General features: G+C 35.7%; 1 protein-coding gene across 2 annotated transcripts in view; it reads right to left on the bottom strand.

Annotated features, from left to right (window-relative positions):
- Positions 1-26,137, bottom strand: part of LOC135848893 (netrin-3-like) — a 192,162-nt gene extending 166,025 nt beyond the window's left edge. Inside the window, exons 1-2 of one of the 2 annotated variants that reach the window (XM_065368975.1) lie at positions 25,927-26,137; positions 12,076-13,439 (exon numbers count right to left, since the gene is read on the bottom strand). In XM_065368975.1, the coding sequence (XP_065225047.1) occupies positions 12,076-13,375 (1,300 nt within the window). In that variant the 5' untranslated portion in view covers positions 13,376-13,439; positions 25,927-26,137. Of the gene's footprint in view, positions 1-12,075; positions 13,440-25,583 lie in introns of both variants that reach the window. The other variant, XM_065368976.1, reaches the window with a different exon arrangement.
- Positions 26,138-26,363: the final 226 nt, after the last annotated feature.

Below are 26,363 nucleotides of genomic sequence, written 5' to 3' on the forward strand. Positions count from 1 at the left end.
TTGTGGTTTTCAAATGGCTATCGCGGTACATTTATGAGTACGATGAATGGAGTGTAGAAAAGTATAGGGATATAGTTGGTTGGAAATGATAGGGGGTTTCAGAAGTTTTTGAATTTCGATGAAGATCAGATTGGATTTTGACCAGAGTCGATGGTCGTTTTCTGGCAAGAGTTTTATTGAGAATCAATAAACTGTGCAATGTTTCTTTTGTGGTCAACTTTCGAATGCAGGAAATGCTACCCCCTTCCCGATCGAAGATCGGCGACCTTTGAGCTGTTGATTACAGCTCTACCTCCCCCCCTCCATAAAAATTTCAAATCATTTTTTGAGTAAGTATCGAGTGATCAGAAGTATAATTGTGTAGTGATTCCGAGATTGTGAGTAGTTTCCTTCTCGTCAGCTGTTCTCTGATAGATAAATCCTCTCGAGATCATCGACCAAGTAGATACAGGAGGTATCCTCTTTGCATCGTTATAGCATGAGTTTATGTAGGTAGGTAAGGTATAGGCTATAGGGTATGATCTGTGCCTCCTCATTTTAATCTTAAGATATTTACCCGTTTGGCCGTAACGAAACAATTTAACGGCGGCTTAATAATCTCGTATAACGATTTGCCTTTCTTGCATGAGCCTTCTTTGTACCTATCATATACTTACCTGATGCTGGGGTAATTTAGCTTCACCAAGTGACGGATTTTTATTTCCATAATAAACTTAATGATCTATGGTGTAGAGGCTACTTTGAGTATTCAGTACTGTACAAGATAGTGTACACATTACGAATCAGAAAAGGCAACGATAGGTGAAGATTCAGCTACATACTACAATGCTATATCGAGAATTCACAGAGTGCACGTATCCAGCTCCACGCATTTTATTCCGGACTTTGTTAGCGTAGGAGTTGATAAATTGGTCGACTGGTCGACGTACGAGTATCTGCGTGTGAAAGGATATATGCCGAGTACTCGTATAGGTATCTTCATTCGACCGGAAGGAAAAAATGCTACTATACTTGAAATTTTTCCAATCAAAAACGAGAAAAACAAAATGAGGAATGATTTTCTTTTTGAATGCAATCTGTATTGAATGTCATCTGGATGAGAGCTATGGCAGCTAGTGGCATGGCGGTTCAATTTCTGAATAAAAATTTCGACCGTGCTAATGGAATCGAGCCTCATTAAATACTTATTAAGTAGTAGGCCTACTCAAAAAAAAAACCCTCACACATTATGCGTGAAAAGACCGACTTTTCTTCAAATAAAAATCATTTTTATGAACGATTGGTGATTAAATAAATTGATTGATTTATTGGTGAATCATTCGCAAACGGATCAATTAATTTACGATTGATTCGGTTTTTGTGAAACTATTGTATAGGAATTGTTCTGTTTTCAAGCAAAGTAAATCAAATCGAATCTTTCACAACCGATTGGCAATTGAACAAATTGATTGATTTCTAAGTGAATCACTGGCGAACGAATTGATTAATAGTTAGTGAATCATTCGCAAACGAATTGAATTTTTTTAGTGAATCATTCGTAAACGAATTGAATAATTTTGGCGAATCATTCGCGAACGAATTGATCAATAGCAAGTGAATCATTCGCAAACGAATTGAATAATTTTGGTGAATCATTCACGAACGAGTTGAATTTTTCAGTGAATCATTCCCGAACGAATTGCATTTTTTAGTGAATTATTCGTGAACGAATTGGATAATTTTGATGAATCATTCGCGAACGATTCAATAATTTTTGGTGACTCATTTGCGAACAAATTGCATTTTTTAGTGAATCATTCGTAAACGAACTGAGTAATTTTTGTGAATCATTCACGAACGAATTGAATAATTTTTGGTGAATCATTCGCGAACGATTCAATAATTTTTGGTGAATCCTTCGCAAATAAATTGAATAATTTTTGGTGAATCATTCGTGAACGAATTGAATAATTCTGGTGAATCATTCGCGAACGATTCAATAATTTTTGGTGAATCCTTCTCGAATGAATTGAATAATTTTTGGTGAATCATTCGCGAACGAATTGAATTTTTTAGTGAATCATTTGTAAACGAATTGAATAATATTAATTTTGGTGAATCATTCGCGAACGAATTGAGTAATTTGGTGAATCATTCGCGAACGAATTGCATTTTTTAGTGAATTATTCGCGAACGATTCAAAAATTTTTGGTGAATCATTCGCGAACAAACTGAGTTCTTTAGTGAATCATTTGTAAACAAATTGAATAATTTTGGTGAATCATTCGCGAACGAATTGTGTTTTTTTAGTGAATCATTCGTGAACGAATTGGATAATTTTGATAAATCATTCGCGAACGATTCAATAATTTTTGGTGAATCCTTCGCAAATGAGGAGCTCATTGCAAAAGTAGCCCTTGTCACATGAACCTATGCAATCTCCAAAGCTCTCCCTTGAGCGTACCCAGTATCATGAATGTAAACTCTATAAAGCAATTCCTCTCAGGGCTACTCAGGGTAGACTTACTTGACGGTCATTTCATCATTACAACATGATCTCCGCAGTTGGCAATAGGTGCAATCGAGTAAAACGTGTCTAAAAGTTCATGTGACAAGGGCTACTTTTGCAATGAGCTCCTCAAATGAATTGATTAATTTTTCGTGAATCGTTCACGAACAAATTGAACTGTTTAGTGAATCGTTCGCGAACGAATTGAATGATTTTGGTGAATCATTCGCGAACGAATCAATTCGTATAAATGGCTAGTTCGCGAACCAATTGATTCATTTTCATAATTTTTTGGTGAATCTTTCACAAACAAATTGAATAATCTTTGGTGAACCATTCGCGAACGAATTGGATAAGTTTGATGAATCATTCGTGAACGAATTGGTTCATTTAAGTATGTAACTTGTTCGCGAACTATTCGAATCGTATAAGTGACTCGTTTGCGAACGAATCGATTCATTTATCAATTTTTGGTGAATCATTCAGTCATTTACGAACGAATTGAATAATTTTTGGTGAATAATTCGCGAACGAATTGATTCATAAATTGAAAAATTGAATTGATCAATCGTTCGCGAATGGTTCTTTCAAAAAATTGATCAATTTGTTCATGAATGATTCCTTTAGATGAATTAATACTCTCACAAATCTCCAGAGGCAATTCCAGAGCTAAAATGTTTTCTGAGTGACTTTCAACTCAAAATGAAGATCTCCACTGAATTTGGTCAAAATCCTCCATTTCGCGATCCACCCCATGTTCATTGTTCAATCTTGCGTTCAGGTGAGAATATAGATGTAGGAAGAGAGGTAATCCTTATAATTATGTACCTATTATTGAAAACGCGAGTAAAATTCATACTCTTTGAAACCTCCGCTGTAGTGTTTAATCATCGCATGTACCACCAATTCAAGTAGGTACATTGATAAAAGTAGTGTGAGAGAGAGAAAAGAAATGGAATAATGCCCACAAAAAGAAAGAAAAATAGAAAATGAACGAGCTCGGGTTCGGGTGTAAATACATAGTACATACAGTGTACGCTAAATAGACGGGTTTCGGTAGCCGCCTGTGGCAATTATGATAATGTTCGCGGCAAGGTAGCACACACACACACACAACACACAGCACAGCAGCGAGAACAGCTGGCCTGGCGATTAGGTTCTGATTGATAGAATCCTGATTTTCGCTCTTCTTCTGTTAGTCTTCATCCTCATGTACGGTCTATACTGCATTCAACATTAAACGTTTTTGGCTGGACTTGGACGTCTACTCGTACCTACATAAATTCCATTCTCGATTACCTTATACCCTATAGCATGCTGCACTTTAGCCACCACCAATACCACCGCATCATCATCAACGGAGCTCGATGACGATGACGAGGACGACGATGCGGATGCGTTGAAATTCTCGCTTTGAAAAGGCCTCCTTGTGTGAATCGAGAAGACCGCTCCTTATACTACATATATCCGTATACATAGTACTTACGGTTGTATGAATCCATACAGACTTGTATGATACTAAACGAATGATCTTAATACGAATACGATCGTAAATCACCTCACAGCTTCGATTCCCTATAATAATTAATCGCCGCCTCTCAGACTCCCATGACGACCACGTTAAACGATCATCGTGGTGACCGTGGTTCTTCTCAACCACCAAGTTACTATATCCATTCTTCATACTCCTCTTCTTCTCTTCTTTGATGGTAGAAAGTGAAATTGTCCGCACGTTTCGTCAGATCTTTTGTAACGAAAATAAGAAAAGATTACATGATACCCTTTTTGTTGCATTTTTTTTCTTTTTTTCGAACTGTATTCTTTCCCTCCTCTCTGTTGGTCCCAATGTGCCTACAGAACTGCGAGGAGCTACCGTAAAGGTTGATTTATGGTGCCTTTGGCGGATGCGGGTACGAGAGGGATGAAAGGTCGACTTCATATTGTAAGGTGTATACCCAACCATTTGGGTACTAAATGCTTTAATTTCGATATTAGTTAGTTAATTAGTTTCACTGCTCCTGTATTTCTGATAATGATGAGGAACCTGTCAAATGCGGTCGTATTTTCACTTCCGAGCGAATATTTATGTGTCTATATAATGTGCCTTTTAGTGTCTAGGAAGAAGGTATAGTACATATTTTGTCTGGAGAAATGGTGCTATAATGAAAGGCTAAATAGCAGAAATTTTTTCTAAATGCGTTTACGTTGGAATTTGAACGATTATGCAAAATGGTAAAGGAGCAAGAGAAATCAATTATGGCGAACTGAACTGCATGAAAGTGCATCCGCTGGTTTTGTTTGCTTTTGAATGTAGTGATGATTGTTGTGGATGTGACAAAATACTACATTCCTACAGTTGATAGATAGAAATATCGTTGGAATCTTTTGTAAATACCTTGTAAAAATGCATCGGTGAAGAAAATCGTTGAACTTGTTTTATTTACTATTTACACACTAAAGCTGATCCCTTGAATCGATTTCCGCCATTTTTGAGCGGATTTGGACTCTGCAGAAAAACTTATTTTTCTCCAGCAATTTTAAATTGCTTCAAAAGAATCTAAATTCCAAACCGATTGAGGCAAGTGAATACCAAATCTGAGGTAACGAATTTGAAAAGTGTATTTTTTTACAAGTTGGAAAATCTCAGATTTAAAAAAAATTCAAAATTGTTAATTTTTGCAATAAATTCATTGGAAATTTTTTTTCTCTCCCCTAAAGTAAATCCTTCGAATCGATTGATACTATTTTCGAGTCGATCTGGAGCCTCCAGGAACCTTCGGAAACTGAAAAATGCGTTCATGAGTTTGAAATTATGAATCGATTAGGACATGATCGCAAACTTGAGATGATGAGTTGAAAAGTGTAGGGTATTTTTTTACCAGTTGAAAAATCTCAAATTTCAAAAAAAAAAACAAAAAACAAAACCGTCAATTTTTGCCACTTTTTAAAAATTTTTCCAACCGTTTAAAATGGACTCCTTCTTCCATCTTTTTCCTAACTCAAGGTCACATTTTAACGAAAAATATTTTATCTTGGATTTAGGCCAAATTCACCTTAAAGTTGAAAATACCCATCTCATAAAATAAGATTTTGAAACCACTTTTTCGAGGGGTTAAGAGCAATGGGTCCTCAGAATAGTATTATTCCCCTCCCCCCACAAAAAACTCATTTTTTTGTAATTACGTCCATGTAAATTTAACGTAGAATGATCACATCCTCTCCCCCTCTCAAATTCAATGTACAATTTCCAAATTTTTTTTTTTTTGAACATTTTCCAACTTTACCTACCATTGAAAATCGAAAGAAAGCGCATGAAAATAAACGAGTCAAGCAATCTTGAGCAACATCTTCGCCTAAAAACTCATCAGACTTGCAGATCACGAATTTGGGAACGTATAGATCAAATTTTTGAGCAAAGAATCAGTATTTTTGTTTTTATTTTTTGTTCAGGATTTTGATGCTTTATGGAACTCTTTGAACGATACTTACAAGGGAGCCTCATCTCAAGGTGTCACCCTCCGATTTGAACGGGACCAAATGGTCTAAAACCCAATTCAAAATTCTGGAGAATTTGAAAATCGCGCTGGAGGCTCCAGAATGGCTGGAAATGGTGAAATTTGCCCTCGAGGGGAGGGGGTGTTAGTTCTGGACAAAATACAGCGATTTGCGCAAATTCAGAAAATTTCCTAGCAAACGAGACACTTTTGATTTTTTGGATATTTTTATTATTTAAAAAGCTGATCAAAAAATCACTCTTGAGGTGTCACTCCCAAAATCGGCTCAACGTGGATAAATTCGTCAAACAGGTCGAGTATAACACACAGCTTTAGCTGCCTAACTTCATATTCACGCCTTCTAGAGCAAATTCAAAATTCTGAAGAAATTGAAAACTACGCTGGAGGCTCCAAAATGACTGCAAATGGTGAAATTTAGACGTGGGGATTTAATATTAGTTGTAGGACGTCTTATTTTGATCATTTTTATTGATCAAGTACGTACTTTTTTTTTAAAAAAAACATTAATCACCAGAAACAGTTAATTGTGAATTTTCAGACGTCCGCCAAAAATCGAAAAATGAAGTTGGACAGCTGAAAATTTGATTTTCAGGGTTTTATACCTACCATGCTCTTTCCAAAAATCGTGGTCCCGTTCAAATTGGAGGGTGATACCTCGAGAGGTTACTTAAGTACTATTTTCAACGATTGCTTTGGGTTTTAACAAGGAATAAAAAGAATTAGACGAAGTCATAGAAAGATCTGTAGCTGTTCGAGGCGTTTTTATGGTGATTTTTTCGTTTCCTTAAATTTTCATTGAATGCAGAATTTTGATTTTTTGGAATTTATTTCGTCAGTTTTCTTTGTAGGAGTTTGAAATTTTTTTCTTAGGAAAATTTCCAAGATATTTATCTTGAAAATCTTTTTTTTCCTAAAAAAATATTGAGAGTTTGTTTTTGTGGGATATAGGATGGGAATACAGGTTAAGATAAGGAAGGGTTGATATCAATTGAAAAAATCTCAAAATTTCATCTCGTCTTATTGAAGTAATTTTAATTTGTAACATAGGTAAGTAGATGCGTGTACTTAAACCCCTCCCTTTTTCTTGCGTTTTTGAACCTCCATTTTCAATCAGGGATTTATTCGCCACCAATGCACGTGCTACTTCAGCTATACCTGTCGACTTGTAACGACTTAGCTTGGAAAACGTGTAAGTAGATGAAACTGAATAGGTAATTAATCCAATATACGAATTGTATAATTAACAAGCTCATACCTGGGCTTTGGTGTAGAGTAGGAGGTGAAGGGGCCCTGCGAATGAATTCAATGTGTGTACCCACGAGCGCGATAATCCTCTACCTACCTTTCTCTATCTCTTTATGGCATTTATTCCTGTGTTCTTCGAAACGTTCTATGGTATATCGTATCATTTTCAACGACAGCGATCCATCTACTCGACACATGGATAGGTAGATACGATATCACATATACTATACATATAATCCGCGAAACTAATAACGTTGAAATCCATTCTGATGCTGTGCTCTTCTCTCCTTCCTATACCTTCCTCGTCCAAGTTCCTATATCATCTGCTACTATAAACGTATGCATAAAGCTTGAGGGCGGCAACATCCGCGTTATGTGCTATGCTCAAAGTGATTCGATTAGGTTAGAGATACATACACAACGACTACAGAGTGATAGTGATAGAAGTGAGTATAACCAACTCGACTGAACGTATTACGTGGTATCCAATATGTCAATTAACGCGTTTAAAACGCACCTCTTCATCGGCATTCATTCACAGGTGCGCTATCGTGCGGAAATTTTATCCTTATCGGGATCGTTGTTTTTCGGGGGGACCAACGAAACCCCGAAATAAGCCTCCTGAATTAATACGATTAAACCACGTTCAGCACCCCAGTCTTTATTTGGATGAAATCCACCCCTGTATTCGACGACACTGTCGAAGATTTTTCTCAAAGTTTGCTCTATTTACTTACTCGTCAGAGTTGTCGAAAATTCTCTCTTTTTCGCCACATTTATTTATATTTTATTCGATGTGTGCGAATATAATTATGATTTTGGCGATCATTAAAAAACGATTTCGCGAGTCTGGATTTTCTTTTTGGGTTGTCTTTTAACCGTAGTGTTTCTCGAGTGAGTCGCTGAGTGTAATAAATTCATCTTCGAGAGATTGGGGATAGAATAAAGAGATGAAGAGAAAAACCACCAGACCTCATTCATGGTGTTATATTTAAAGCACCTTTTGAGAAAAGAAGCAAAGAAGAATCAACCAGGTGTGATAAAATAACGATGATACGAGCGTCGCGTCGTTGGCGACCCCTTTCCCTCGTCCTTCTATCTTAGGGGGCCTTTTGCAGCGCCGAAGTGTGTATTTGTATAGGTACACAGACTCCGGTATAGCGAGCATTTTCAAAGACGGACTTGCCCTTCTTTTTCGGGTGTATATTTTCGCAAATTCGTCTTCCCTTTTTCATTTTTTTTAGCACGAGGTCGTTATTTTAGCTGAAAACGTGTGGCTCTTTAAAAGTAAATGTGCTGCGGTCTGAAAGTGAGAAGATGAAAGACGAAGAAAAGCAATGATACTTGTATTATTTTGTATTTGTATAACTTTCTATAGGTTGGTTTGTTGTAGAGTACGAAGTAGACTATTTGCTTTGCTTTAACCATAAGCTAAGTTCATGTAAACTTGGCGTTATGCGTTACTTTTCCACCCTGCCCCTGCTCCCTGCCATGGTCTACTAGCTCGCGTTCGTTTTCCAATTAAAAACCCGCACAGACTGAAGAAAGTTCGCAACTTGATAGGATACTATGTATAGTGCTGACTGTTGTATGCATAGCTCCTACTCCTATATAATAATACCTATCTTTCTGGGAGTACTTTATACTTTTTTTTCTCATTTCCTCGACGTTCTTTATGCTGGTCGGTGTCGTCGTTAATTTTGCTGCTGCTGGTTTCCCATAAACTATGAAATTTAAATTACTATTTGGCTGTTTCTCATTCTGCTTTGCTTCGACGACGGAGACCTCTTTTTTTTCTTAGCTGTTTTAGTATGGATTTAAATTATCGTTTTGTACGAATAAAGCAGGACGACGCGACGTGGTTAGGTGTTTCTTCGTCTAGATGGTTGTGTCGATGTCGTTTAAATAAAAAGAAAAACCAATTTATATCGGTAAATAATGGAATTTTTTTCATCGGTTAACCCTTCGCATACGTCTTGTTCGTGTTGAGAGCCTGATGAATCTTTTTGATGATATGAAGGAGGCAAAGGACCCAGGAGGAGGAGGGGGGAGAAGGGGACGAAAATTATTTCTTTGACTTGATGCCTTATAAGTTATATTTGAAGACAATTTTTTGGAATTTTTCATGTTCATCGCACTTAAGAGATAGATAGGATTCAGTTTCTTGAGTTTATGATTTTCAAAATCCGCTGGAGGCTCCAGATCGATTCAAAACCATCGTCGATCAAGTCGGGAGGTCGAAAATAGACAGAAAACAAAATTTCAGCTCTCTAGGTCAATTTGGTGAAACTTTGATTTATCTCATTTTTGAGCTTTAGAATTTTTAAAAATCCAAAAATCGAAAAATGAATATAGGCGTTTGAAAGTTTAGCTAATGGTATCTTTTTGAGTCCTCTATCGATTCTGTTTTGTCCATTTCAAAAATGTCGATGTCGATTGAGAAAATATGCAAAAAAACACATATTTTTGTAGGTTTTTCGAAGAAATGAGCCTGTTGCAGATGAATTTTGAACGTTGAGGGTATTTTGAAAGGGATTACTCATAAAAATACACATTTTGGGGGAAACAGTTTTTGTGTCCATTCCTTCAACTTGAAGCTGTAGCGGTTTAAAGTTTTTTTTTGCCTATTTCATGATCCCCACCATTGCGATAAAAAATTCTGAAAAAAATCGAGTTGGAAGACTCACCCTTCCTTTACATATTTCGAGTGTTACTCAAATTTGACCCCCAAAACTCAAAGGTGTAAATTTTTTCTCCCTCAAAAATGCCTTTTTTTAGCTATACGGCCAAGGGGCTGAGGTGGGGGCGGAATCTCAGCTCTAAAAAATTTTTTAAGGGTACCCAATGTACCCATGCCCATCACTAATCCATTTCATCTAATTTTCCAAATCTGGGAACAGGGGACTGATCTCACAGCGACTTTTCATCTGAATGAGGAGATTAAATCGATGGAAATGAGTCAATTTACACAGTTTGGATCTTCTGAGAAAAAAAAAATTGTATTTGTTCATAATCTTTGAAATTTTCCATGTCAAGAATCCCCCACCCCCCCAAAAAAAGTCTCGCCAATTTTTTGGATACGTTTATCAGCTTGAAAAGTTGCACTTGGGGTGATTTTTTAAAAATTTTTGAGCATGGATACGATGGAAAAATATTATTATACAAGTTTTCTAGTTGATTTTTGGCGCTCAGAACGTGGCAACACTGATCTACACCGTATCACGAAAAAGCTCTTCTGTGGTCCCACAAACTGGAAAAAAATTCAAATTCGCACCATTTGTAGTTATCAAATTGACCACACTTGAACTTTCCAATAGATACCCTCATTTTCTTTAAAACTTTGAGTACCCCTATTTTCCCTGAAAATCCACTTTGAGAACTGTTAGTTGCTCTATGCTATTACTCATCTCTCATCGAGATCTACCAACATAAAAAATTTGAAAAAAAACGTCGAGTTCATGTGCAAGAAGCCCGTGTAACTTTACATGGAATGAATGGATTTTTAATTTCAAATTTCATGTAGGTATGTTTTATTTTTTTAAAAAAATCAAGTTTTAAAGCCAAAAAATAAACTTACAAAAAAACATCGTTTTATGCCTCTCGAAATACAAATTTTCAAGAGCTTTCGCCCTCGTTTAGGCCCTGTTTTGTTTTCATTTTCAAAATCAACTTCCTTCAAAAAAACATTATTTAAAATCTAAAATTTTAAAAGTAAAAAACCAAACTACTCGTTCTCACATTAAAAAAAAAAAAAAACGGATTTTCCTGTGGGGCTGGGGAGAACAAAGTAAGGTTTTCAGGTGAGATATGTATTATGTTGGTTCGTGATTTAATTAAAATACAATACCGATTTCTTATTGAACGTTTTTTACTTTTGTTTTTCGATTTTTCGCTCTCCTGAACGTTGGAATAAAGAAAAAATTGGTCACTTTTTTGGTTACTTTTTTCACTGCTGAAAGTCACTAAAGTCCCTTTTTTTTAGAGAAATTTTGCTACGATGCCTGATAGAGTGAAAATGAAATTCAGCTCCCATAAACTCGGATTTGACGTCTTTGTGACCCTTTCGATCAATTTTCGAAATATGTGCTGGTTCAAATCCAAAATTTTCTTCAGCGATAATTTTTAAGAAAAATAGAAAAAACTGCTGGAGGCTCCAGAACGGTTCGAAACCACCACCACACTCTACTTGGAAGGTCAATATAGGTAATTGGATGAAAAACAAATTTTAGCTTTTTTCTTTTAGGTGCTGGTCTAATTTTTTCCAAAAATAATCGCTGAGAAAATTTTTGGTTTAAACTGTCTCAAAAATATTTTGAAAATATGTATGGAAATCGGTCTAAAGAGCTAGAAATGGGGTAAATCTGAGTTTATAGGGGTTGATTTTCATGTTCACCCTATTGACAGTATTTTTTCCGCGATTTGAAGAATCTGAAAATCCGCTGGAGGCTCCAGAACGGTTTGAAACCGTCACCAATCGATCGGCAGGGGGAAAACGAGGCATAAACCAAATTGCAACCTTTTAATGTCAATTTGATCAAATTTTGATTTTTTTAATGAAGAATGGACCAAATTTGAATTTTTTAAAATTCCTCAAAAATACATAAATCGATTTCTGTACCTACATGGCAGTTTTGCTGGTGATAAGTACTTTTTGGGGTCCTCTTTGTATTCCATTTTGTCATATGTACAAATCTGTTTTAAAAACTGAGAATCTTGTCTTTGCTTTGTTTCTGGGTGATATTTAATTCTTGATGATTTCTTATGATTATTGATCAAAACTAACTAATGACTGGTTCTACAAAAAAATGATTAAAATGAAAAACTCACGTTTGCATTCGTTGGCATCCTTGGCGGTAGCTCTGGCCCAAGGTCTATCGAAATAGAACGGTTTACACCTATCGCAATCGCGTCCAGCAGTGTTGTGTTTGCAGTCGCACACCAAATGCCCCTGAGGACCTTCCGGAATACACTTGGAAGCATGCCCGTTACACTTGCAACGACCTCCCACAGCGAAATCGGCCACCGAATAACTATAACTAATGGGAACCTGCGGTTGTACGGTGGTCATCACTACAGGAGACATCAGAGCTTTTCCAGCAGCAGCGACACCGGCAGCTTCAGCTGGGTTTGGATCTTCAACCACCATCGGTTCGTGATTCTGCAGATCTTTCGCCGATTTGATGATGACCACTTCGGGAGCATCGGGTTTGGCTTCTTTGCCCAGTTCAACGGATACGATGGCGGTATTACCGGGAGATTTGACTATAGGAGGAAGAGTAGTTTGATCGAAGATATCGAGAATATCGTCGGAATTAGTTGGGAAATGCATTCGATTGAAGACGACTCGGATATCGGTGGCGGTGACCCAGTCTTGCAGAACTGGACTGTTATCAAATTCGGAAGCGCTGGGACGTCCTTCCAGAGTACTGAAGGCGATCCGGCTTGAGATGGCGTCTCCGCCATTGTAACGATGCGAATCGGTGCACAATGCTTCTTGTTCGTTAGCTTTGGTGATGGTGGCTCGATTCGGACGTCCGTAAACTCGGCGACATTGGCTCGAGTAGAACTGGAACGGTTGCCAGGTCTTACCGTAATCCATACTCTTGTAAATGGCGATAGAATCGGGTTTCGGAGTTTTAGGACAGAATTGCAGACTGATGTAAGTGATTTCGTACTTTTTGCCCAATGGTAAAGTGAGCGTGACGTTATCTGGGGGAGCATTTGGTGAGGAATGCGACTGCTCCGGGATCGGATCCGATCTCCAGCACGTAACATTGTTGGGATTATTCAGATCGGTCAAGTGGACCGGAGGATAGCGATTTTTGGGATCAGCATCGTCGCATTGGTGGCAAGTACCACCGCTGTCGGAATCGTCGCAGTAGCGAGACGCTCCGGAGGTGCCACACGTGCTGGACGCCTCGACGGGCGTATTAAACGCGGCGTTCACGAATTCCGGTATGCATCGTTTGGCGCCGTTGATGTCGTAGCAGGGATCGATGACGGCGGATACCCGACGATTGGAGGAGTCGCGGTAATGTTTATTCGAAGCTGAGCACGTCGAAGACCAGGTCAACAGCGCGATACAGACCGTCGTCAGCGACAAGCGGACTGGCCGGTGGGATTCCATTGCGTGATGTTCAGACGGTGATCGAGTCTGCCGAAGACTGGTGCGTACCCGAAGCTGGAGTCATCTGTGGGACAAAAAAGAAACAGAGATTAGTCTCGATGCCTTGGAATTGGAGAGAATATTTGGTTTAAATTGAATTGTATTGAATGAACTTTTGCGTTTCGATATTGTCGTTTAATTTTCTCTCTAGATGTTGAATAGAGTGTGGTTATAGTGAAGTTGTGGACGATTTTGTATAAATTGTTTATGACCTGACGACTTGAAGGTATAGGTATTTGAATTGTAAATAACCAAAAAGAGACCTACTAGACTATAATCCATTCACGAAAAAGTACTCTAGAAGTTGATTTTGTATTTTTTTTTTTCGGGGACCAAAAAAATGCGCTGCCAAAATGAAGGTACTACCTGCCCCATTTGGAAAAGTGCAATTTTGAAATTTTTACCCCGCACAACGAGGGGGTGGACCCTCAAAAAGGTGATTTTGGGGTCATGGTCGGGACCGAAAAAACTCGACGGGGTTGTGTTGGGGGACTTCTCCCGATACCAAATATGTAATTTGTGTCCGTGAAACCCTGCACAACTGCATTCTATGGCACTTTGAATGCGATTTTTACGCATTTTTGGCCATTTTTGATGGTAAAATGGCTCTCACGTCTACGATATGGCTGAGGACCGAAGAATTTCTTGGACATTTGTTAGACGGGGCTATTTGAAGCCCAACTGCGCAAAAACGGCGAAAAAATACGATCACAACGCGATTTTATGAGCAATAATAGGCTTGTTACCACTCCCCCGCCCCCCGAATTAAATAATGCATTGTGTATTCGATAATATCGATGCGACCCATCAAAATGGTATAAAATTTCGCGCTGAACACAAAAATCGCAATTATTTTAAATTCTGACACCCCCCCGCGGTGGAGTTTTGCCCTCCAAACTGAATATAACGATGATATTGAACAAACTTTGCACATTATACGTCGATACTGAGGATTTATGGGTACGCAATCAGAATGAATCTCATATTCGTTGCTTGGGAATATTTTTGCTTCAAAATTTTTCATTTGATCTCCACCCCCTCCCTCCCCCTTTGAAAACTATGTTTGAAAATGGATTTGAAAACTTGAACATGACCTATCAAAATGGTACAAAATTTCGCGCTGAGCTTGGAAATTGCAGTCATTTTTCACTTTGACCTCCTCGGTGGAGTTTTGCCCCCCTCCCTCCATAAAGTCAGAACATGGATTTGAAAACTTGGACGCGACTTGTATCTTTCATTGTTGTTCCATTTTTCTTGTTTGTATTTTTTTATAATTACGTCTGATTTCCTTTCATTTATATTTTTTTCATCTTTTATTTTTGTTCCAATTTTCTTATTTCTTTGTATTTTTTCTCGTTCTTATTTTTCTGATTTTTTTTCATTTCAACTTGTTTATTTCGTTTGTATTTTTTGTATCTTCCATTGTTGTTTCATTTTTTCTCGTTTTTCTCATTTTTCTGTTTTTACCCATTTCATCTTATTTTTTTCATATACTTACTTACATTTTTTGCATCTTTCATTGTTATTCCATTTTTCTTGTTTGTAATTTTTTCATTGTTTTTCTTCATTTCTATTTCATCTGATTTCTTTTAATTTATATTTTTTTTTCATCTTTCATTTCTGTTCCAATTTTCCTATCTGTTTGTATTTTTTCCCTTTCTTATTTTTCTGTTATTTTTTTTTGTCATTTCATCTACTATTGTCCTGTGTCACGTTTTTGTGCCCTGTTATCTTGCTTTGTTCTGCTTTTTTGCATAAATTACTGGAAGGTCATGTTATTTTTTTTTTACCAATAATGGCCAATAACTTTACCTAGGTACTTCTTTGCTAAAATTTACAAAAATTCCTGCTTTTTTACGTTAGGTATTTGATTCGAACTTTGAATTTTTCTATTCAATCAATTGAAAGATTGTAACATGAATACATTTCACAACCCTTCCCCCTTCTCCCCTCCCTCCCCCCCTCCCCTCTAATAATCGAAACATTTACTTCAGGTTCCAAACCTGTAAAACACTTATCTAGGTGACAAATCTGTGTAATCCAAAATAAATAAATGAAAAATTACTCGCCTCCTTAAGTCTTGCTTTTTTGAAAAAAAAAAATCCAAAAAAACTATTATTTGCCATTTTTAAATCATAGTTTTAAAATTTTCCATTTCATTATTTTATTTTTTCAGAATTTTAAATTGTTTTCCAATTTTCTAATTCTTTTTTTTAGAATAGAAAAGTTTCGTCATGAAAAAAATAAAAGTCCCCCCCCCCCTCGTCTCCTCCTCTCCTTAGAAATCGAAACATTTGGAAAACCATTTCTTGCGTGTTTTGATTTTTTCCAAGATTGAAATAAAATTTCAATGTTTTTTTCTATTTTTAAAATCAAAACTTTGATATTTTCCATTCATCATCTTTTTTGTGTACTTTCAAAATTTTGAATTGTTTTCAAACTCTCTAGTTTTCTTTGAGAACGGAAAATGTTTGTCCTAAAAAATTGTGACTTGAATAGATGTTCAGCTTCTCTCCCCCCCTCCCCCCCCACGTTTCAAAAAATGAAACATTTGGGGGAAATTCTTCTTCTAATAAAATTCTGCTTCTTGTAAAAATTGTCTGGTTATTTTCCACTTGACATTTTTTGAAATAAAGATTTAAAATTTTCATTTTATTCTTCGTTTCTTTCATAATTTTGAATAGAAACGTGTTTTGAGGCCATTTCGCAACCCTTTCTCTCCCTCTCTCCCTCCCCCTCCACCATTCCAATAATCAAAAAGCTTAACTCATGTTCCAAACTGAAAAAATACCTACTTATCTAGGTTTCAAATCTGTATCATCCAAAATAAAAACGAATAAAAAATTACCCACTTCCTTATAAGCCTTGCTTTTTTGCAAAAAATTCCAAAAAACCATTAAGTATTTTGAATTTTAAAATTATAATAATGAAATTTTCCATTCATTGTTTTATTTTTTCAAAGTTTTGAATTTGTTTAAAATTTTCTAGTTCTCTTCGAGAATAGAAAATTTTTGTCCAGAAAAAAAATGAAAGATTCAACCCCCCCCCCTCTTCTCCAATCCTTAAAAATCGAAAATTTGGAAAAAAATTTCTTGCATGTTTTGATTTTTGCTGAGATTAAAATAAAATCGTTGTTTTCTATTTAAAAAAAAAAAAAAATGGAAATTTTCCATTCATCGTCTTTTTTGTGTGGATACTTTCAAAATTTTGAATTGTTTTCAAATTCTCTGCGTTGTTTTCTTTGAATATGGAAAATTTTTGTCCTAAAAAAATTGTGACTTGAATGAATGTTTAAATCGTCTCCCTCCTCGTTTCAAAAAATGAAATATTTGAAAAAAATGTCTTTCAATAAGTCTTTTCTTCTTGCCATAATTGTCTTGTTTCCCATAATTACATTTTTTGAAATGAAGATTTGAAATTTTCATTTCAGTCTTCTCTTCTTTCAGAATTTTGATTTTTTTCTATGTGAGAAATGTATTTTAAGGCCATAAAAGGGCACAAGGCTATTACGGGGAAAAAAATTATTTTTCAAGTTTACGAAAATACAATTATCGTTGAATTGATTCAAAAATTGACGACTGGGCCCCTTTTGATATACGGAGCAAAAAAAGAGAAACATTTTGATGTTCAGCTTTTTTTAGCCAATTTTTTTTTTTGGTTTCAAAAGCAGAAGTACAAAGTTGCTTAAGAGTACCTTCACGTTTTTGTGGAATTCAAACCTGGTTTCAATCGATTCATTTGATAGAATAATTCGTTAAATTTGATAGACTTTTGACTGTTTTTTTATTCCGAAATTTTGATGGAAACTGGCAAAGAATCGTTGCGAAATAAACTTGAAATTGAGCTTAGACTTAGAGCTTTTCACGTCAATATAGCCCTAGTATTTTAGTGCCCTTTTATGCAAATGTTCAAAGTTTCAAAATTTTGGAAAACTAGTTTGAAAAAAAATTGTTAGGTAATTACCCAAAAAGCTTCTTTTCGTTTGAGTTTTATTTGAGGCTTGTTTTTTCGAGTCAAACTGCATAATATTTTGGACTAATTTCTCACTGTACATTTTTTTAAAAGATCTATAAATCCCAGATAAATGAGTGAAAGAGGAGATTTTTTGATTAGGGCTTCAAAAGTTTCTCAAAAAATTAATTCTCTCTAATTTATGAAGAAAAAGAACTTAATTAACTGTCTTCTTCTCCGTCTCCTCCTCTCCAAAAAAAAGTGTCGTCAAAGTCCCTTCTTTGAAAATGCTGCGGTGTTTTTGACTGCTTGATGATTTTTAGAAACATTATAGGGTGAGGGGGGTTATTTCCGAAATGTGATTTTTTCAAACTTTGTCGATCAATTTGATGTGCGTATGAGTTGATTTTCACTGAAAAAATAATACGTATTCTTTCCAGTCCAGAAATTTGGACTGGATTCTCAAAGTTCCTTATGGGAGTAAAAATTTGAAGCATTGAGGTAAAAATGGCAGAAATCTCGTCAATTCGATATGATAATTAAATTAAAAAATCACGAAAAAACTGAAAAATTTAATTTCTGAATTTCAGTAGATACATATACTCAAGAGCTGAAAAATTGAGACGTTTATGTATTTCTAGGTGGAAATGTATGTGTTGGATGAGATAAACCGGCGACGATAACTTAATTAAAGACGAGCTGGCTACCGGTTGCATATCTCGAGATACTACGTCCGTTTGTCGACTTTGTTAGTCGTATTAAACACGTGGTTAGAACGTCATTTACGTTCAATTTCTCTCGTACCTATATTCTGATTGAATTAGACGAACGAACGCGTCTGTTAATCGAATTTACCAGCCGCAATTCGTGAAACGTAATTTTCCGGAAGCTTTTTCTAGTCTCAAAAAAAGCTAACCTTTTTTTTTCTCTCAACTACCTATACGAATTACGAACTTTTCAGTATATGGAGGAAAATGTTGACGATGCGAGAGAATGGAAACGATGGCGGAAAATTTACAGTCGACGATGTTGACGTATTTTGAAAATTGTTCCGGATAGATGACATTTATTTGGCAACTGTCGGCGAGATATTTCGATTTGAATAATGTTTGACTAATTATCTACGTATATCTATGGTGTGTTTACAGCTAGGTTTTGTGGAAATGTCTCGATCGTCAGTAGTTTGTCATGTATTAGTATTTCGAGTATTTTGGATGCAGTAGTTATATGCGAGAAAGTTGATAGAATTATGAAATATGATTTTCAATGGGAATATTTTATTCGTGTTTGATGCAGTGTCATGTTGCTGTAAATGACATTCAAGTTGCTAATTGGCTGCCTGATACAAGATTAGTAGGTAAATTAGAAATGGTTGATCGAAGTAGAATGAACGAAAGGGAGATGATTAATGTGTTTTTTTCATGGTTTGAGTTGGGAAGTAATTACTCTGGAGCGGATCATGACCAAAAAAAAACTCAGAGGATTTTGACCAAATTCAGCGAAGACCTTCATTTTGAGTTGAAAGATGCTGAAAAAAATTTTTAGCTCCGGAGGTGCCTCTAGAAGGGAGATATGATCCTCAAAAAAAGGAAATTTTCAAAAAAATTGACAATTTAAAAGAATCTAGGAAAGTAGTCAAAAACATAAAATTTTTCGATTTTTTTGAAATTAGTTATGATGAAATTGAAGATGGTTATCATTATCGATGTTGGTAGGTAATTGAGCAATTTTCCTGATTTTCGAGTCCCTATTAAATATCCCGAAAATTAATTCAAAAATACGAAAAAAGAAAAACTTGGGGCGTGAACGCAAATGAGTTAAACAAATCGTGGCAAAATCTCATCTGCAAACGACTCACCTCCTGCCCATGCCTCTGCTCCCGGTCCTCATCTCTTTTCACACATCCCAAGGGCTCAAAAAAGCCGCTTATTTTCATTTAATTTACCTAAAAAGCCTTTTCTCTTTAGGCTCAAAGTGTATGCTATTCATTTTGTAAACGGTTTCCATTAAAATATACCCACATTATAGTACGCTCGCAGGCGTCGTCGTCGCTCGTCGGTCGGTTCGGTATTACGAAATAGCTCGCTATGCTGGGAATAAATACACACGACGAAGAGTACGAGGTGGCTACTATAGCTAGGTAAGTGAGTACTTATTCTGTACCTCTACGAGTATATACGTATAGGTCCTTCGACCGGCCAGAGTTACTCGTATACAGACGACCACCGTAGAATAGCATCATTTGCCCCGCTCGTCGTCGTTGCCCCATCTTAATGAGTTAATTTTGGTGGAAAGCCATTACTGTGCTACGCTGGCTGCTGCGATCAGATTCACAAGACGACCAAGCAATCTAACGACGAGCTAGGATATTTATTTCTGATGAGTGTGGAGACGTAGAGGTACCTACTACCTATACTACAGTAGCTGCCTACCTACCTATATTGCTGAACTCGACGCGGTCATTTTTTCCTACTATACAATTTCGTGCTTTCGCTTTGCCTTGGGGAATTGGATTGGCTTTTGAAACTGTTTGAAAAGGTCCTCGTCTTATCGTGTTTACATCTTGAGACGGAGAAAGGGTTTCATTTTGCCAAAATAAGGCGCGCGTCCGGTGACCGGACGGCCGCGGCAGCAGGCACGAGATAGGTATTTCTATTTCGATATCCAATTAAAATTCTCTTTTGTCGAATCGAGAAGATCTCTTGAGAAAGAAAGGATTAACTATTAGGTATCCTGGTTTCGAATATTGAATCGATTTTGAAGGTTTCGTATTCATGGTTGAGAGGATGCCACATGAAAGGGTAGATTTTCTCAAGGTGTAGGTGCAATGTTCGAATAATGTTAGGTGTATTTTTTGCCTTTTTTTTTTTTTGCTGGGCACTTTAACTTGACAATTTTTCGTATGGTGACTTGGGGAACTTTTTTTGTCATTTGTGCCCAAAAAGAGATGAATTTTCATCCATATTTGGATTCTTCGAACTTTGTCTTCAAAAATGGTAATTTCTGATTCTAATGTTATAGTTTTTGAAGAGGGAAAAAACGAGTTTTACCTGAAACGAAATAGTCTATGTTCAGAACTGAAGGAATACCCTCCTCCCAATTTCAAGTTGGAAACATTTTCATGGCTTTTTTGCCTGTAGCCTCTTTAATTTTGAAAATAGATCATTTTGCCATTCAACCTTTTATATAGGCTACATTCATTTTTACAAATTACTCAGAAGTCGATGAAATTTGAAATTCAGAAAAATAATCAACGCTCTTTCAAAACTTGAAATTTTTTTGCTTACAAAAGAATCTCTCGAGTTGAAGAGGGGATGGGCTATGATTTTAACATGGATATGTTTTTTGAATCTTGTGTAAAATTTGGATAAAAGTTATTCTGACTTTCTGACATTATGTATGTCAGAGTTTTGAAAATTTGGAAGAAAATCCATTGGTTTTTTTAAACTTTAAGACAGAAGTTCTTTGATTTTCTAGAATTATTAATTGTTATGTTGGAAAACTTCCATCAAATTTTTAAGAAATTGATGTTGAAAATATGGTAAAAGTCGCTTATTATTATAACGGTTAATGTTATAAATTGCTTAATGTTATTAAAATCATGCAGTCCCCATCTTTTATATCCTTTACATAGAAATTCCATGGGTTATTGTGATTGGAGCATTAAATAATGATATTGATGGCTTGGTATAGGTAAATACCATGTGAACTTCTCAAAGAAAGCAAAAAACGTTTAAAACATTCATATCTTGTTATTTGCAGTTTTAGATTGCAGTATTATATTTTAGGGGTCTTGAGGGTATGGCCTGATGATATTTTATAGGTTGGGTTGACCAATTATAAATTATAATAAGTCCAGTAAAAGCTCGTTATAACGCTCTTCAAGGGACCGGAAAAAAAGAGCATTATAAGCCGAAACGCGTTACCAGCAAAAGTCTCATTTTAACGCTGATGAGCGTGATACTGCGAATTCTCGTTTTAAAGCAAAAAGAGCGTAATAAAAGAAGAAGTGAAAATGTGAACTTTATTTTGAAATTGAACAACTGTTCCAGTTGGAAATGGAAAAATCTGAAATTTTACTTTGATTTTGAGGTCTGTTATAATAATATAAATGATTTTTTGGCAAAATTTTGCCATAAAAGTTTTTTTTTTGCTTTTTTAAAAATCAAAATGCCAAAATTTTTAGAAAACGAGAATTTTTTACACAAAAGTAACCTTTTTTTCGCAAAAAATTGGGTTTTTGTTGTTACAATTATGAAAAAAATGTGATTTTTCCTGAATTTTAGAGTGTTAAAACGCGATTTATAATTGCTCATGAGCGTTATATCGCGATTAATTTTACATTGCTTTAAATGGGGTTGTGTAGGGACCAGAGGAAATCAGCTTTATAACGAAATTAGCATTATAACCAAAAGTGTTGTAACGAGCTTTTACTGTAGTTGATTAAAGCGCTTTGAAAGGACATACTAGGTTTCTACAGACAACATACGAGATTTGCTTTGTACTTACAAATGACTTCTGTGGTTTTTAACAAGGACTTACGAGGTTTTCAAATTTACAATTGATGAAATTCTTGTACTTATTTTATTTCATATGTCGCACTTACATGTTTTTCATCGAAACCACAAAAAAAGGATGTTTGATATGTAAAACCTGGACTTACATTCGGACTGGGCACTCACAAAGAGGGTGCTAGTGTGCCCATAGTTACAGGTTACAGCTTCTTCAGACGGGGCTTCTTATCAATCATACTCGTATTTTACCAAAACATTGGTTGTACGTGTTGAAAATGAAAATATGAATTGGTCATGATTAATATCTAATACATAATAAGCAATAATAACTTAATTGTAAAAATAATGCACATTGAATTATTTTTTTATTTTTAACCCTTGAAATTAATGCTATTGTAAACACTGATAAGAAAAGCCCCCTCTGCTCACTAGCACCCTCTTTGTGAGTGCCCAGTCCGAATGGTTTTTATACCAAGCCATCGTTATTATTTTTAACTGATTTTAATGTGTTTTTTCCACATTTTTACATAATTGTATAAGGTTTTTAACACTTTTTCACCCAGTTATTGCCTATTTTTTCTGACATTTCAGAAGTTTTTTCTGATTGGCATCATTTTTAATACCTACTTTTTTCATACCTTTTTGAAGTTTCAATCTATCTATGTAATCATTCAGTGACTTTTTCTGTACTGAAGAGCATCATCAACAAAGAATCGAGTATTTCAACAAGCATTTTAAACCAGTGATGTTCAAAGTCAGAGATCTCATTTTGGTCAAAAATCAAGTGTTGTCAAACAAGTCACAAGGAATTAGAGGTCTTATTTTTGAACAATTTTCAGTATCGATATAGGTACATATTAGAGACCGTCACGTTGGCGTTATTTCCAACGGCAACGGCAACGCGATATCGAGCTGCGACAATACACCGTACAACGGCAACGTACGATGCCGTTGTTGTTGCACGATGCATCGTCGGCAGGCTACGATATGTGGTTCTAGTCATGCGCGCGCAACGACGAGTATGTTTTTAAAGATGGCACTTCGAATAAAATATTAAAACAGCTGATTGCAATGATTCAAATGTATTGAAAAGGACAGATAAGGATAGGTGTTAGATAATGGAGTTTAGGATGAGTCATCGCAGTCAAGCATCGGCAATATCGGCGTTGTGCAACGTTGACAACGAGCAGCGTGGTTCACGTTGGACGTTGTTTTTTTGAACACGGCAACGCGTTGCACGCTGCCGATATGTGAACAACGTACGTTGTACAACGCATCGTGACGGTCTCTAGTACATATATTGATTTTTTCCCCAAGTAGGTATCGATAATATCGATAAATATTGATACTTTTCAATTGACTTCAATGACCACTTATTTTGCTCACAATTTACTTCAAATTATGGGAATGAATAGCAGCCAAGCCAGACACAACTCGATAATGTAAATATAATTTTTTTCTTGACAGAAATTGCATCATTAACTCCAAAAATTAATGCTCAAATACAAATTACTAACCAAAAAAAGGCGGATAATGGAGATAAGAACGTAAAAACGTAAATATTGATACTCATTAATTGATACTACAGATTAGTATCGATACCTTCCGATACTGCGAAGTATCGATATTATCGATAAATATTGATACTCATAACACCTCTACAAGGAATTTCAGCAAAGCTCTTGATGCAATGGAAAGGTTCTTATCGAGCAAGTGAAGAGAAGTTCATCAATGAAAATGTAAAGAATCCAAAGATCCAGATTCGAGAGAACGCCAAACATTTGAAAAAATTTGATACCACACAGTGGATAAAATCGATCCTTCACCAAAAAGTTGTTCCTATTTTCAGTGAAAATCAACGAAGTCTTGAAAATTCTCAAATTGAAGAAGAAGAAAGTACATCAATGACTTTCTCAACTTTTTGAAATTATGCCGGACTTTTGAAAATTTTGGGAAAAAATGAAATTATGCCAGACTTTAAAAAACTTGAAAACCTACCATTAATCGGTAATTATAGGTCAACTTTTGAAAACTTGAGGGAAAAAAGTATCAACTTTTTAACATTATGTCAAATTTTTTAAAAATAGGAAGAAAAATATTGTTGATTTTATGATTTTATGAAAGATTTAGAGGGGAAAAACTCAATGAATTGGATACTTACTAAAATTATCTTTTCAAAAATGACTTCCTGATATTTTTTCAGACTAATTTCAAATTTGGAATGCTGAACATTGAGTCAACTTGAGAAAAACATTTACCTATATCCAAGATTTTAAACTTTCCTTGGGAAGGAGACTTTACATATATTTTTGAAAAGAGCACGGTCTAAAATGCTCATAACCAAAATTTCAGCTGTCCAAATCAACTTTTGGACTTATGGCGAATTTTTGAAAATTCAAAATTGACCATTTTTGGCTATTCGTGTTTTTTGAAAAAAAATTATCAGCAAAAATGACGAAAATTTGTTCTGAAACTAATCTAGTCAACTCCCTCAAGCCGAAGTTCACCATTTTCAGTGATTCTAAAACCTCCAGCGAGATTTTGAATTTTTTCAGAATTTAGAAATCTCTCCAAAAGGCGTGGAAATCAACTTAGTTAACTAAAAATCGAGTTTTGTTTTTTTCTGGACCGCATTTGGCCCATTTTCTAGGCAAACCCCTCAAGTGCATTTTTTTTCACCAGAATATTTATACTTAAGCAAAAAAATCAAAAATTTTCTGTTCATGGGAAAAGTTTTTTATTCGCGCAAATGGCTTCATTTCGTCTAAAACCAACTCCCTAAGTCCGAATTTCACCGTTTCGAGTCATTCTGGAGCCTCCAGCACGATTTTGGATTTTTCCAGAATTTTTAAATTAGGTATCCAAGATGGCGTGGAAATTAATTTGGGCAAGCTAAAAATCGACCTATGGCTAATTCTGAACCCATTTAAACGGGTTTATCCGGATTTTAGCAGATTTCCACAATTTCCAGGCTGAAGGACCTTTTATTTTTGATATTCATCCGTAGTCAAATCAGAATTCATGCTCAAAATACACCCTGAAAACATTTTAGATTGGTCAAGTTTTCATTTGAGGAGGGAGTGAGGGGGGAGGGTATTAAACTTGACAGAAAATTGACGCTATACCTATCATATGCGTTTCGCGTGAATTTATACGCAACAGTCGCTTCGAGTCTTTTTTTTCTCATTCGCTGTATAAATAATGAAGATATATGTGTGAAAACAAAAGAAACGCCGTTTTATCGTTTATACCTACACAAAACATTCGAACGAACCTATAAAAAAGGGGTCATAAGTGAGCGGAGGGAGATGAAAGGGATGAAAGAGTACTAGACGCGATGTCGAAATAAATCATTTATCCAGATTCGAGAGGACAACACAGAAGCGGTAGCCAGCTATTTAGAAAAAGGGAAAAAGGTTAGGTATACTTGAGATGTATAGAGCAAGGGGGTTGATAGTATGGTTGTCTTGAGGAAGCTCGTATATAAATGTAGCGTCGAATTATAATCGTATAAATAACAATTACGCGGATCATGGACGGACGTGATGGTAGCCTTTGGGCGAACCTTTTTAGTACCATTTTTCCATCGCAAGAAAAGATTTTTCTGTACGAGTTGAAGACGACTATACTCGAGAGACATTTCGAGATGAAATTAAACGACAAAATTCGATTTTACACGCAGATATAGGTATAAATTCACTTACCACTTTCACAAGCACACACGAAAATGAATAAATTATAATTCGAAATAAAAAACAAACAAAAAAAAATTGAAGAAATACAATGAAAAGCGCAAAATTACTCAAATTAGCGACGAAGCGAACCGAAAACTAATACGAAAAATTAAACATTAACAACTCTCTAAGTCATTTTAAATGTATTTTGTTTTCAAAAAAAAAAAAAAAAAAGCGACGAACTCATAAACCAAGAAAAAAAATCACAAAATTAAGTAAAAAAAAATCGAATAAAACAAGAAACAAACGCCAAGCGAAATTACTAGCTTATGGTTATTTATAGAGAAAAAAAATCGCGCAATTTACCACATACCACGAAAATATTTAAACCGCAAAAAAAATCTTTACGAGAACAACGTATTCGGTAGGTATTTTTTTTTTCGATTCGAAAATTTATTACGAAAATTGTCGATGTTTACGTACGAACGAGGAAAAAAAACGTAACGAAAATACGCGATTTCGGAACTGTCGAAAATACACAACTTCACCGAAGAGTTCACTTTACCGTATGAATTCACTCATCGTATCGTATCGTGGTTAACTTGTAAAGGGAATGGAGCAGTGTTGCTAGACGATGCGGCGTTGAAAAATGCTGAACTTGGAGGTGGGTTTGCGCATTTAGACGGATGGGTATGGTGGATATGAGAACGATCTGGTTCGAAGAGTGGAAAATCTCGGGGTGTTTTGGACTGGAAGAAAGAGCCTGAGGTGTTCGATTTTTGGGTTGGAGTTGATGGTAAAAAAAATATG

Source organism: Planococcus citri, chromosome 5 (genome assembly GCF_950023065.1).
Source record: "Planococcus citri chromosome 5, ihPlaCitr1.1, whole genome shotgun sequence".
In the NCBI taxonomy this organism is placed as follows: Eukaryota; Metazoa; Arthropoda; class Insecta; order Hemiptera; family Pseudococcidae; genus Planococcus; species Planococcus citri.